Below are 13,709 nucleotides of genomic sequence, written 5' to 3' on the forward strand. Positions count from 1 at the left end.
TTTCAGGACAGCACAGGTGGCTCAATCAGTGCCTCAGTCTTCGACTGACCCAGCTGTGATATCTTGAAAACCTGGCCTGTTGGTGGCTCTTGAGGGCTGGAGTTGGCCACCTCTGATCTATCCATATCAACCTTCCAATTCGTCCTGCAACTTGGTAACAAAATTTGTCGCAACGGTTTAGGATTTCTTTGAAAGTTCAGTGGGAGACGGGCTCAATTATTTGTCACTGTCAGCTCCCTGTGTAAACGTCCTGTGTATGAAGTTGTATCTGCAGAGCACCGATTTATAAAAATATCGTGTACTGGGCATTACATCACTTACAACCACTGTACTACACATTATATGAATATGTTAATAAAGTCACAAATCTTTTTAATTATTATTAATTTCTTGGGCATGAAGTAGTCTGTGTCATGGGACCCCTGGAGTGCCAGACCCCATGACGCAGGGACTACGTCATGGGGCACACACAGGGTTAAAGGAGCCGGTCCTATTTTTTTAAAATTATAATTATTATTATATATTTTTGTTTTAGATTTGATTTTTAATAGGCTTGGAACCATGGGGAGGGGGTCTACCTGAGTAAAACCCCACTATTTTCAGCTCCAGAGACCCCCTGGTTCCCAAGATACTTACCGGTGAAGGTACCGGGTTTAAATCTCCCTCAGGGGCAAAAAATAGCTGCCAAATATTTGGCCAGTAGGATGCCTCAACACCATCGATTGTGGCTTCTTTGTGGATGGACACACCGACCCACAGGATAGAACCAGACGGCACTACACACCGACCCACAGGATAGAACCAGGCGGCACTACACACCGACCCACAGGATAGAACCAGACGGCACTACACACCGACCCACAGGATAGAACCAGACGGCACTACACACCGACCCACAGGATAGAACCAGACGGCACTACACACCGACCCACAGGATAGAACCAGACGGCACTACACACCGACCCACAGGATAGAACCAGACGGCACTACACACCGACCCACAGGATAGAACCAGACGGCACTACACACCGACCCACAGGATAGAACCAGACGGCACTACACACCGACCCACAGGATAGAACCAGACGGCACTACACACCGACCCACAGGATAGAACCAGACGGCACTACACACCGACCCACAGGATAGAACCAGGCGGCACTACACACCGACCCACAGGATAGAACCAGACGGCACTACACACCGACCCACAGGATAGAACCAGACGGCACTACACACCGACCCACAGGATAGAACCAGACGGCACTACACACCGACCCACAGGATAGAACCAGACGGCACTACACACCGACCCACAGGATAGAACCAGACGGCACTACACACCGACCCACAGGATAGAACCAGACGGCACTACACACCGACCCACAGGATAGAACCAGACGGCACTACACACCGACCCACAGGATAGAACCAGACAGCACTACACATCGGCCCACAGGATAGAACCAGACGACACTACACACCGACCCACAGGATAGAACCAGACAGCACTACACACCGACCCACAGGATAGAACCAGACGGCACTACACACCGACCCAGACTATGTAACCAGACGGCACTACACACCGACCCGCAGGATAGAACCAGACGACACTGCCCACCGGCCCAGACTATAGAACCAGACGTACTACACATCGGCCCACAGGATAGAACCAGACGACACTGCCCACCGGCCCAGACTATAGAACCAGACGTACTACACACCGACCCACAGGATAGAACCAGGCGGCACTACACACCGACCCACAGGATAGAACCAGGCGGCACTACACACCGACCCACAGGATAGTACCAGGCGGCACTACACACCGACCCACAGGATAGAACCAGGCGGCACTACACACCGACCCACAGGATAGAACCAGACGGCACTACACACCGACCCACAGGATAGAACCAGACGGCACTACACACCGACCCACAGGATAGAACCAGGCGGCACTACACACCGACCCACAGGATAGTACCAGGCGGCACTACACACCGACCCACAGGATAGTACCAGGTGGCACTACACACCGACCCACAGGATAGAACCAGACGGCACTAAACACCGACCCACAGGATAGAACCAGACGACACTGCACACCGGCCCAGACTATAGAACCAGACGGCACTTCACACCGACCCACAGGATAGAACCAGACGACACTGCACACCGGCCCAGACTATAGAACCAGACGGCACTTCACACCGGCTCAGACTATAGAACCAGACGGCACTTCACACCGGCCCAGACTATAGAACCAGACTGAACTACACAACGGCCCAGACTAAAGAACCAGAGCGCACTACACACAGGACTGGACTATAGAACCAGACAGTACTATACACCGGCCCAGACTATAGAACCAGAGCGCACTATACAACAGCACATTGAGGGTGACTCATGGCGGGGGCATATAGCAGAGGGAGGAAAGGAGGTGGCACATGTGGCAGTTGGGGACAAGGGAATGACAGAGGGCAGTGCGGATGACTGGGAAGTAGGTTACAAGGGGGAATGACGGGACAGTGCAGATGAAAGGTCAGTGAGGTACAAGGGGGGAGACAAGGGGGTCTACCTTGCTCTCCAGTCCACAGCCAGCACAAGGTGGAGCTCTCCGCAGGGTTTCCACATACCATGCTTGGGAGCCCACCAGGGGTCACTGTTCCATAGGTACTGATAGAGGGGGCTCTGGTCTCTTCCGTCTCTTATCGTCCGAGTTACTCTGCTGCAGCCGGATGGAGCACACTATTTTTTATTTTTTTCCCAGTATTGCGATTACCTTACGATTTCCCGGTGTTTAAAATGTAATCCCAGGTAGGTGTCAAATTTCCCGGGCAGTGGAAACACTGGCCCCAACATCGGGTTCGATCCTGTATGTTAAATATATAAATAGATTTAACATTTTAAATATTATTTCACATTTTTTTGATTGATAGGCGGGAATTTTTACCAGTTGGCAATTTTTTATATTTATTCTTACTACCATAAGTAGTACTGTACTATTATGTGTTCACTTTTAATTGACCTTTTAAATGTGAGTTTAAATTTACAGTATGACATGGGGGAAATGTTTTGCTTTAAATTGATGCATCCCAAATAAATATGGTGCCCTCTGGTGGAGACATGGTGGAATTGCTGTACGATTTAGCCATATACTGTACACTGACATGGGAATTACAGATCAATAAAATCTGTCCCATCTACACATTTACAGGTGCTATTCTGGGTATCCTTTTCCCCTAAAAATATGTTTATTGATTTTGTAGACTTAATATAACAATAACAGTGAGGGTATAATCAGTTTACAGTCAAATACATAAACACCAAGTACAGAAATAACAGCTGCTGACAATGTGTACTGGGGAAAAAGGAAAACAAAGGGGAAAAAGCATTAATCATTTACACACATAAAGAAATATATTGTTTTATTATCTATGTGCAGATCATTTTGCTCATCAATGCACCCTGCCTGCTATATATATTTATTTGTGTGTAAAATAATACATACATACAGTGTGTGTGTGTGTGTGTGTGTGTGTGTGTGTGTGTACACATATATATATAAAATTTAGTTTTTATTATTTAATTTATATTTTATTCATTATGGAGTATCTCTGGCACATATAGATAATTTTGTATATGTGTTTATTTTTATTTGAAATTTTATTTTTATTTAAAAAAAAGTTAATTGAATCTCGTAACCCCACCACTATTATGCCACATTATATTATTATTATATTCGTGATTTTATATCTTTCAGTTGTTGCTAAACGCTTTGATCTCATTCTCTGGTTCGTGTGATAAGAATCTAAATGTTTTTTTTTTTTTTTCAATTGTACTTTTCTCTAGTTTTTAGATTTGTCACGGTGTTCATTACTTGTCTCTAAGTGTACACACTCTTGTACTGTGAGTGACAACTATTGTTTCTAAATACTAAAGTACACATTCTACTCTTTATTTTGACAACTATTCCTATTCTGGCAGTATATTTCGATTTAACCACATTGCACATATCAAATTGTTTATGTGCAACATAGTGTGTGTGTGTGTTTTCTCTCTTTGATTCCCCCATTAGTGCAGGAGCAGCACTACTACTGTTACTCACTGTCTGGTACAAGGTCATCTCTATAGGATTTTCATGTAGCAAAGAGCTTTAAATTGGTATCACTCATACGATGATCTCAATTTGCATTTCATATTTACAATTGGTTCTGTTATAATATAATTGTCCCTCCTGTCTCGCATCTCTTTCTTTTTCATTCATTATATATATATATCATACATTTTAATCAAAGCCTCTGATACACAGGCTACCAATGTTTTTCATTAGATGTGATTATTTATTATGTTCTGCTGTTGTTCATTGGGAGTGGACTATTTAAGGACTCCCAGGTACTCACCAGTTATACCCCCCTGATGAAGTCACATTACCTGTGACGAAACGCGTTGGAACAGCCCCTTACCTGCGTGTTGCGTTCATGCACACGTGTTTTCCGGATTCTGGTGGAGGTTCCTGCATCTCATGCGACTGATTCCTGGTGTCTTCTGAATATTTTGGCGTTTATCTCGCGCTTGGACTGCTACAATTATACACCTACTGCAGCTGGGACATGAGATTGCATCTGTATATTGCGGATGCAATTGGATCCTCCCTCACTACGACTTCCAAAGAGATTTATTGTCACAATGCAAATTTACCTGCTACTCTTGTGAGTGTGCCCATCTTGAGGGATTTTTAACATTTCTGAAATCGGGGTGCCTCTTAGAATCGATGTATTAAAAAAAATTGTATTAAAAATGTCTACTAACCCACCCTTTCTCACTTACCATGTTTCAGGAGAGGTCCCATGTGTCAGCGGAGGATGAAGCGTGTGGCGGCGTCAGGAGATGTCCCACGTCTGCAGAGGATTGAAGATGGACAGAGGACGGGAGTGCGTGGTGGTGGCAGGACAGGTCCCAAGTCTGCAGATGCATGAATATAAGAAGACAGCGGATGGGAGGCGGCGGCGGCAGGAGAAGATCACCATAGCAGGAGAGCTGAGCAGGAAGAGAGCCGCATATGGGAATGGCTGGGGAGGAACGCACTGTAACACCAGAAGTTGACAGGTGTCTGACTTCCGGCTACTGCGCACTCCTCCCCAGCCATTCCCCTATGCGGCTCTCTTCCTGCTCGGCTCTCCTGCTATGATGATCTTCTCCTGCTGCCGCCACTTCCCGCCCGTTGTCTTCTTATCTTCATTCATCTGCAGACTTGGGACCTGACTTGCCGCCGCACTCCCGCCCGCTGTCCATCTTCAATCCTCTGCAGACGTGGGACCTCTCCTGAAACATAGTACAGGTAAACCCCGTTATAACGCGGTCCTCGGGGTCCACCCCGAGACCACCGCGTTAGTAACGGGGTCGCGGAAAAAAAATTGGCCGCCACATCAGCGCATATTCACCCCGCGGGACAGGAGATGGGAGCGGGGATGTCCCTCCGGTCCCCGCTTCCCCCTGTCACCGCGTGACAGGCCGCGGGACAGGAGATGGGAGGGGGGATGACCCTCCGGTCCCGGCTTCCCCCTGTCACCGCGTGACAGGAGATGGGAGGGGGGATGCCCCTCCGGTCCCGGCTTCACCCTGTCACCGCGTGACTGGAGATGGGAGGGGGGATGCCCCTCCGGTCTCGGCTTCCCCCTGTCACCGCGTGATGGGAGGGGGGATGCCCCTCCGGTCCCGGCTCCCCCCTGTCACCGCGTGACAGGAGATGGGAGGGGGGATGCCCCTCCGGTCCCCGCTTCACCTTCTCCCCACCTACCTGCCCCCCCGCGCTGCACCGGGCCATCCCACCAGCCCCCGCAGCATCGGGGGCCCCCGCAGCCATCACCCCCTCCACCGCAGCACCACCCCCACGGGAACGCAGCGCCTCCCCCCCCTCCTGCAGCCACATGACTCACCAATCATCCCCAAGGTAAGGCTGATTTATGTACAGTATATGTGTATTGGGAGGGGGGGTGTGTGTTTGTGTGTGTGTGTGTGTGTGTGTGTGTCAGTGTGTCAGTGTGTCAGTGTGTCAGTGTGAGCAGTGTGTGTGCAGTGTGTGTCAGTGTGAGCAGTGTGTGCAGTGTGCAAAAAAAAAACGGGAGCCACGGGAAAACCGCGTTATAACCGAATCGCAGTATAACGAGGCGCGTTATAACGGGGTTTACCTGTATGTGAAAAGTAAATTTAGTACATTTCCTTGATTGTAAGTGGCAAATAGATGGAGCGTCTTACAATCAATGGCATCTTACAGTCGAAATACATATTCATTCACACACATATATTCATTCACACACACAAAACTCATAATAGGTAGATGTTGAAAAATACTTGGCTTCCAGCTGTAGTAGTGCCAGGATCCCCATACAGCCCCAGATAATATACAGCAAACGAAAGGCCGCAGCACTCACAAAGGTGATGTATACCTTTTGATAAATTAATTTAATCTAGCAAATACAAAAAGTTACATATGGGCAACGTTTCAGACTGTCCTTTCTCAAGCTCCTTTCCCAGTGTAGTACACACTGACTCTTTTTATAGTGTGTTTCAAAGGTTTTGGTGCCAAAACATTCCCCTCGTCAGCCTACGGTGGCTCACAGAGATAATCAATTCAATCATAGTCCTTTCTTAATGTGTGCATGCGTTCCTCAATGCGTCCAGTGGTTTCCTCGGTAACATCCAACAGCTGCACCTCCAGAGTTCATAAAATAGCAGATCCTGGGTCTCACTCCAGTAAATGTCCTCAGAGCTAAGGCTCCTACTGTCTCTCGACAATCTCGCTCTCCATCGGTATCCTGTAGTTCATGAGCGTTACCATGATCGTTGTGGGAAGATTAGCTATGAAGAAGCACAGCATGGAGATGATGCCCCCTCAGGGAGGCCGACCTTGTCCCCAGCATCCCGCATTCCTGTGATGCAGGGGAAGCCCCGCCTCCTACAGGCAACCATTGGTGTCGTTTGTAACCAATCAGTCGTCTGGTAACTCGTCAGACTATTGCTGAACTGTGGGAAATAGCCGTTAAAAAGTTAGGGAAAGTGCAAAACTGGTGACTAAAGAAGTGCTTGCCTTCTAGTGAAGGATTGGAGAAGCTTTCGGATGTTCCATTACTTTCTCAAGGAACTGAGGAAATTGACTCTGTGGTCTTCAATGCTGTTATTGATTTGAAAATTGCAAGATTGCATCCGAGCCATGACTTTTACATAACAGCAAGCAAAACTGGTGCACATTATGGAGCTTGCCATTTGCTTCAGCAGAAACTAGAGAAAGAACATCTCTATTTGCCATGTTGCCACCATATATTGGAAATTGTAATAGGAGCTGTTTAAGACGAATGTCTTGGTCCATCAGCTGGTCCAGACATTTTGTTCAAGCATTTCTGGGACAATTGGTTTAAAATTGACACTGCCGAATTCCAGAGCAGTATTCATGATAAGGAAACTTCTGAAATCCTCAGCAAATGGAATGACGTTACGTACTGCAGTTTGCTACCAATGCTTTGACAATTACAATCAAGGGATGACTACAAAGAGTTGTTGGAGCTTGTAATTATCTTCTTGGGTGAAACACCTCTTCATAGCGTAAGATTTATTTCACCTGGCGCGTATTATAGAGCACGATGGATGACCAGAATCGTCTATTCCCTAAAGATATGGATGTTCAGAAGCTAGTTTCATTTGACAGCTGATGAAGCTAGAGGTCTGTGTGATGTGAACATCTCCACTGCACTAGTCTACAACAAGGGCATGAATTATTGCACTTCTTGCAGTTTCAGCACCAAATAATGACCTAAAACTGTTGAAGAAGCAATATTCCTACTCTGTCAGCAACAAAGCAATTGCAGATGCTGCCACAAACAAGAACTTCATCACTTGTGATACCTTAGTGAGTACAATGTAGGACTGCGTTTATTTGCTGATGAATTGGGAAGTGCCTGTAGCTACAAAACGTCAAATGGTCAGAGCACTGGCAAAGAAAAGTCCTGGAGTAGCACAAAAGCAACATGCACTTCTATAAACGAACATTCAAGGCAGAAGCCCGGAGGACTTCATCACTGAGAAGACTCTTAGTTTCTTTACTTTGCTCTACATCTCTCCTGACTTTCTGCAGAAGAATCCAGAGGATTGGACAACCGGTGAAGATTACACCAGAAATAGGGAGTTCCTAATAAAAATGACAGTAGTGACTTATGTTGCAGAGCATGGTGTAGCTCTTATTCAAGAGTATAATGAGATTTTGACACAGGATCAGGAACAAAAACAGTTCTTCAAGTTGTAGAAGATCATCGTAAAAGTTTCCCAGATTCAACGAAAGATGCGTTGCTCTAAGGATTGGGGCAACAGAAGTGACAGACTACGAACTAAATGATCACATTGTTAATTATTGTTGTAGTTAATTACTGTTGTTTATTACGGTCATATTACTGTTAAATTTGTACGTTTCTTACAAACTTTTTATTATCTTAAATTAAATTTAACATTTTGGTTTTTTTGCAGCTTTATTAGTAATATTTCATCCCAATTTTTTTTTTGACATTTCACCAAACTGAGTTGTTGGTGAGACCTCTAAATTTTTCAACACATTTCAAATGAAACACGGGTACTTTCTAAGCGTAACTGCACAACATGGCGGGCTAGCCCAATTGAATTTCACCACAAAAAAAAAATCAGGACCACCCCAACGTGTATTTTATTGGTTAATTGTTTGTGTAATATACTCTTCTCTTTGTGTAGTAATTCTGCACCGGATGTGAAGACTGAAGTAGTAGTTAAGGTTACAGAGCCCGAGCCAGCAAAGAAACCTGCCAAGGAAAAGATAATTAAAGAAATGGAGTTGATTACAGTACAAGAATTTGGAAATATTCCAGCGTAAGTCATCACAAACGATATACACCCGTACATAAATGGTAATAGAAATGTTGAAAACAATTCATCCAGCACTTTCATTGACACACAATAAAATGAGTGATATGTAACATTCTTTTACAGCAGCCTGTAACGTAAATATCCTTTTCGAGACTGAGTATTACTTCTATTTCCTAAAGGTTTATTTAAGTCTCTCAGTCATGCAGCTAAAGTTCAACTCTAAGCGCATTATCGATTTATTTAAGTGCTCTGCTTTTATCCAACTGTTAGAAACAGATAATATTCAGAGTGTTTTTTGGGGGGGCTTGCACTCTGTATAGTGGATGTCACTTATTTTCCCCACCATAACTTGTGGCCTACAGACTTTGATTGTAGTAGCATGCTCACTTGTATTCCCAGAAACTTGAACCCTTTAAGGCTACGTCCACGCTTGCCGAGTTTAGTTCCTGCAATTTAAATTGTTCCATCCCTGCGGTGCGTGCGCAAAAGCTTGACGCTTGGGGAGACAAAAAAAAAACGTTTGAAACGCTCTCAACAAGCCCCCCACGCGTGCGCTTGCAAAATAGACAGGACACCCGGCGCTCACGCTTTGAGAGCTGGTGACGTCACCGCTCTCGAGCACGAGCGTGGTCAGCCAGCGGGGCCTTAGCCTAAGATGTTTGAGAGACTGGAACCTGCTGGTGGAATCTGAGAATTACGGATTAACATTTTGTTTAATCTTTAATGTAAACTTTAATCCTATAATTTTCCATTTAAAGCCTATTTTTTGCGGAAAGTTTACTTGATAGAAAAGAAAAGGGTTCACCTGCCGAATAATTTTCTTAGAACTTGCTAACAATCTTCCAGGTTACAGAAGGTCTACTTGATTAAGCTGTCTGAAAACCGTTATTGACATTGTATGTATTTATCTGTAACAAAGTGTAAAAGTATGTGTTGTGACTGTTTACATTGTAAAAGTCAAAGTATGAGGGTAAAAAAGGGCTCTTTGATTACCGAACGCTTAAATAATGGAGAATGGCATTGACAGCAGCCAATCATTACAGTATATCTGCAGATCCCTTCCCTACTGTTCTCTTACACAAGTACAATAGAATAGGATTTGTCTACTGATTGAGGCAATGTCTCACAAGCTTAGTCTTAATTAACATTTATGAATCTATTCATTCTAACTTTGTTTTAAAAAGAAAGTGAAGCCAGGATCTCGCCAACACTGCCATCTAATGAAGTAATCAGATGCTATGCTTCTCATCAAATTTGAGTTTACAATGAAATGCTTGGTGTGTGTGTGTGTCAGTATGTGTCAGTCACAAATATAAGGGCAAAGGAAAAGTAATATAAAGTAATAAATAGTAGAAAGGAGATACAAATGAGTTAAGTAAAATCAGCCTGTGTGTTAATTTTTTTTCTCTATGTTTGATACTCAGGTACATAAAAAATCGTCTTACCTATGATCAAATTAACAGTACTATTGAAGAAATCAACAAAGCAGTTGTGGGGAAGTACAAAATTCTTCACCAGCCAATGAAGTCTTTGAGCAATAATGCCAAAAAACTGCTCTGCAGATTTAAAGATGAGGAAACAAAAGACACTAAAGGTAGATTATTAATTTGTGTGCCGTTGATATGTGAAATATACACAAATACTGTATGTTTCTAAACATTGTGATGACAAAATATTTAAATCTGTTCATGTATATCTATTATTTAGTAATGTTTTAGAAGAATACAGTCTTTAAATGTAAATTATCTATAACACGAATTTGGTTTTAAAAGTACAGTCCCGTACCTGCCAAGTGACTCCACGTCAACAGTGTGATAATCCAGTTTCTTTTTTCAGATCTTTCTCCTTTATACAAAAGTTGCTAATGGACCATGAAACTGCTTAGGAAAATACAGATTTTAACTTCACCTTTACATGGCGATTTGCTTTAGGTAACATTATGTACAGATCGCCATCTATGCAGGTAGCGGTGATCTGACTTTATAATCGGATAGTATTTCATGTTTGTAGATTTTTTTGGTTGACTTTTTAAAATAATAAAGCCGATACTGCTGAGTGACTTGTTGCAGAATGTTTAGTTTTTTGCCCTTAAACAGGTGGTCCAACAAAGCAAGGAAACAGTAGGAATGAAATATGTTATTGGCTTCTTAAATCATTTTTGTATTCTTTAATCTGCGATTGTGCCAATCGTAGCACTATCGCACTAACTTCCTTTTAGTTTCCCTGTGATCATGCCCGGTCTGTACTATGGCAGCTTAATAAATAGCCCCATTACAGTGAAAGTTGGTTTTGTTTCCTGGAAAAAAAAGGGAAGGCTTTTATTTGCACTGCGTTCCGTGTAACTCGAATCTGATCAGATACTTGTGTTCTACTTTTGTCTCTTTGTCTAATTAGAGGCGATTTCATAATTTCCCATAGATATAAGAAATCACAAAAAACTCTACAAAAGAGATTGGTTAAGGGTTGTACAAACCCTGCAAAACATTTGGTTATCATGAAAATGTAAAAAGTAATAAAATAAAAATATTTGTCATGTTTCTATAGGTTTTGGCATGATCAATCCCCAACATTTAACTTATTAAACCAGTGGTTCTCAACCTTTTTTTAGCAGGGGCACCCCTGAAGGATGTTCAAAGTTTCAAGGCATCCCTACTCTTCAGTCTTCACTCATGCCCCATCTCGCTTATACACACACTCGCCCACCCTCTTATTGCACACTGCACGTTCACCATCACACATCATACTCACCCTTTTACTCAACCCACACTCCACATTTATCCCCCTCTCACACAGCACACTCGCCCTCTTTCTTAATCCTAAACACCACATTTACTCCTCCCCCGTCTCTTGCTTACACCACACACCTCCCCCCACCGCACAAAAAGCATTAGCCATCATCACCCTCCCCACACAAAGCTCTCAGTTCTCTCTTTCCTCCCACATACCCCAAACATGGAATACTTAATTCTTTAGCACATTGGATATATTAGAATAAATGGATGACTTTTTAGAAAAAGGTGTGTGCGCCAATTTCTTAGAAGGTAATCGCAGATAATGGATGGAAAACACAATCACACCTTTTTGGAAGAGGGTCGCGGCACATTGGGGTTCCCCGACACCCTGATTGAGAAACGCTGTATTAAACACATCCACTAACATTAGTTCAATCAGATCCTTGCCTGTTTTAATATGAAGGCTTGCTCCAAGGACCAATTCAGCCAATTGGGGTCTTAAGTCTAAAACCCAAAGCTGGTTTAAGTTGGCAGCAACCCTAATCCAGAATCGTTGTTTATTTATAATAATATTTTACCAGGAAGTAATACATTGAGAATTAACTCGTTTTCAAGTATGTCCTGGGCACAGAGTTATAAAAATACATGGTTACATTAAAAAAAACAGGGTTAAACAGTCAATTCACAGACATTTCATGGACCGATAGAGTTGGAAAATTGGGTACAGGGGATAAAGGGCTTGTAATTTTCCGATTTGAAATAGAGCAGCTTTAACATCACTGAACAGCAGCAAATGGCTCACACCCTTTGGCTGCGCAAAAGGCTGTTTGCCTGTGGGGCAACGCAGATGTACACTGGGGTGGTTGATTTTCAGTGCAGCTGTGAACAAAAAGTTCTTTGTGTCCTCTTTGCTCATTAACATTCCAGTGGGTGGGGTTGACGTTTGTGAGGAATCAGGGATCGCGGCGTCCGCGCCCTGGTTCCTCTGCTCCTATATTTACCCCTGCTGCCGTGGCGCGCGTCCCTCGCCAGCGCCACTCACCTCCGGCGGTTCTGGGGGTTCCCCGTCGTCCTCGGCATCCCCGTCTCCCAGCAGTACCTCACGCGGCCGCCATGTTGCGCGCCGGGCGAAGTTAATTTATTCACTGCTCTGGCAGTGAAGACCCGCCCCCAACACAGGAATAAGATCTCCTGTCAAGACAAGAGTCCTCACCTGCCTGCCAATCAAGGGAACCTATCCAGGATGGCTCCACGCTGTCCTCCAGGTCTGCCTTCACTTCTGATTGGTCAGCCACACTTTATAATGCCAGTCCTTCCTATCATTCATTGCTCGACATAGTTTTCACTTGGATTACTACTCTGGCGTTTTCTCTCTTATTCTCTCAGGTTACGACTTGGCTTGGCGGACGTCTCTCTCTGGCTCTCGACCCCTGCTTGGACAAACGACCTTCCGGAATTCTCCAATCCCAGACTTTGGCTAACGGCAACGACAACGGCATTTCTACACCGGTACCGGCAAGTATTGCTAGCTAAATAACACCTGGCCTGGCAACGCCAAATCACCACACTCCGGACACGCTCCCTTTGCTGCGGGTGCGTGCTTCTATACGTTCCTCACCTCAGTGAAAGGAACGGGTCTGGTCTGCGGGCAGCACCGGCGTAACATTATGTCGAGCCCACAAGACGCAGACCAGACTGTGGACTCTATGATGACGGCCATGTACCAACAAATACAGGCCTTAACGGATCAAGTGGCTCTCCTCTCCCAGCAGGTATTGTACCGCCCTTTACAGGCACCGCCTGCGGCTGCACCCCCGGCGCAGCCTGACTTATCTTCCACTTCATTTTCAGTTCCGAAGATTCCGGCTCCAAGGCCCTACGCAGGGGATCCACACGCCTGTCGTGGCTTTCTCAACCAGTGTGAGATCCAGTTCGAGATGGCTCCCCAGTTGTATGCTACTGGCCGGAAAAAGGTAGCCTACGTATATAGTCTGCTCACAGGTAATGCACTGGCATGGGCCTCTCCGATCTGGGAACTACGCCCTGATATTACCCGCGATTACGCGGCCTTCAGACGGGACTTTC

At 44.8% G+C, this 13,709-nt stretch overlaps 1 protein-coding gene across 4 annotated transcripts in view; it reads left to right on the forward strand.

Annotated features, from left to right (window-relative positions):
- The window catches only part of SKA1 (spindle and kinetochore associated complex subunit 1), a 45,695-nt gene that overhangs the window by 20,277 nt on the left and 11,709 nt on the right, over positions 1-13,709 (forward strand). For all 4 annotated transcript variants that reach the window (XM_075586258.1, XM_075586267.1, XM_075586248.1 and 1 more), the window contains exons 5-6: positions 8,761-8,895; positions 10,317-10,486. In XM_075586258.1, the coding sequence (XP_075442373.1) occupies positions 8,761-8,895; positions 10,317-10,486 (305 nt within the window). The remainder of the gene's footprint in view (positions 1-8,760; positions 8,896-10,316; positions 10,487-13,709) is intronic.

This window comes from Ascaphus truei, chromosome 1, assembly GCF_040206685.1.
Source record: "Ascaphus truei isolate aAscTru1 chromosome 1, aAscTru1.hap1, whole genome shotgun sequence".
NCBI lineage: Eukaryota > Metazoa > Chordata > Amphibia > Anura > Ascaphidae > Ascaphus > Ascaphus truei.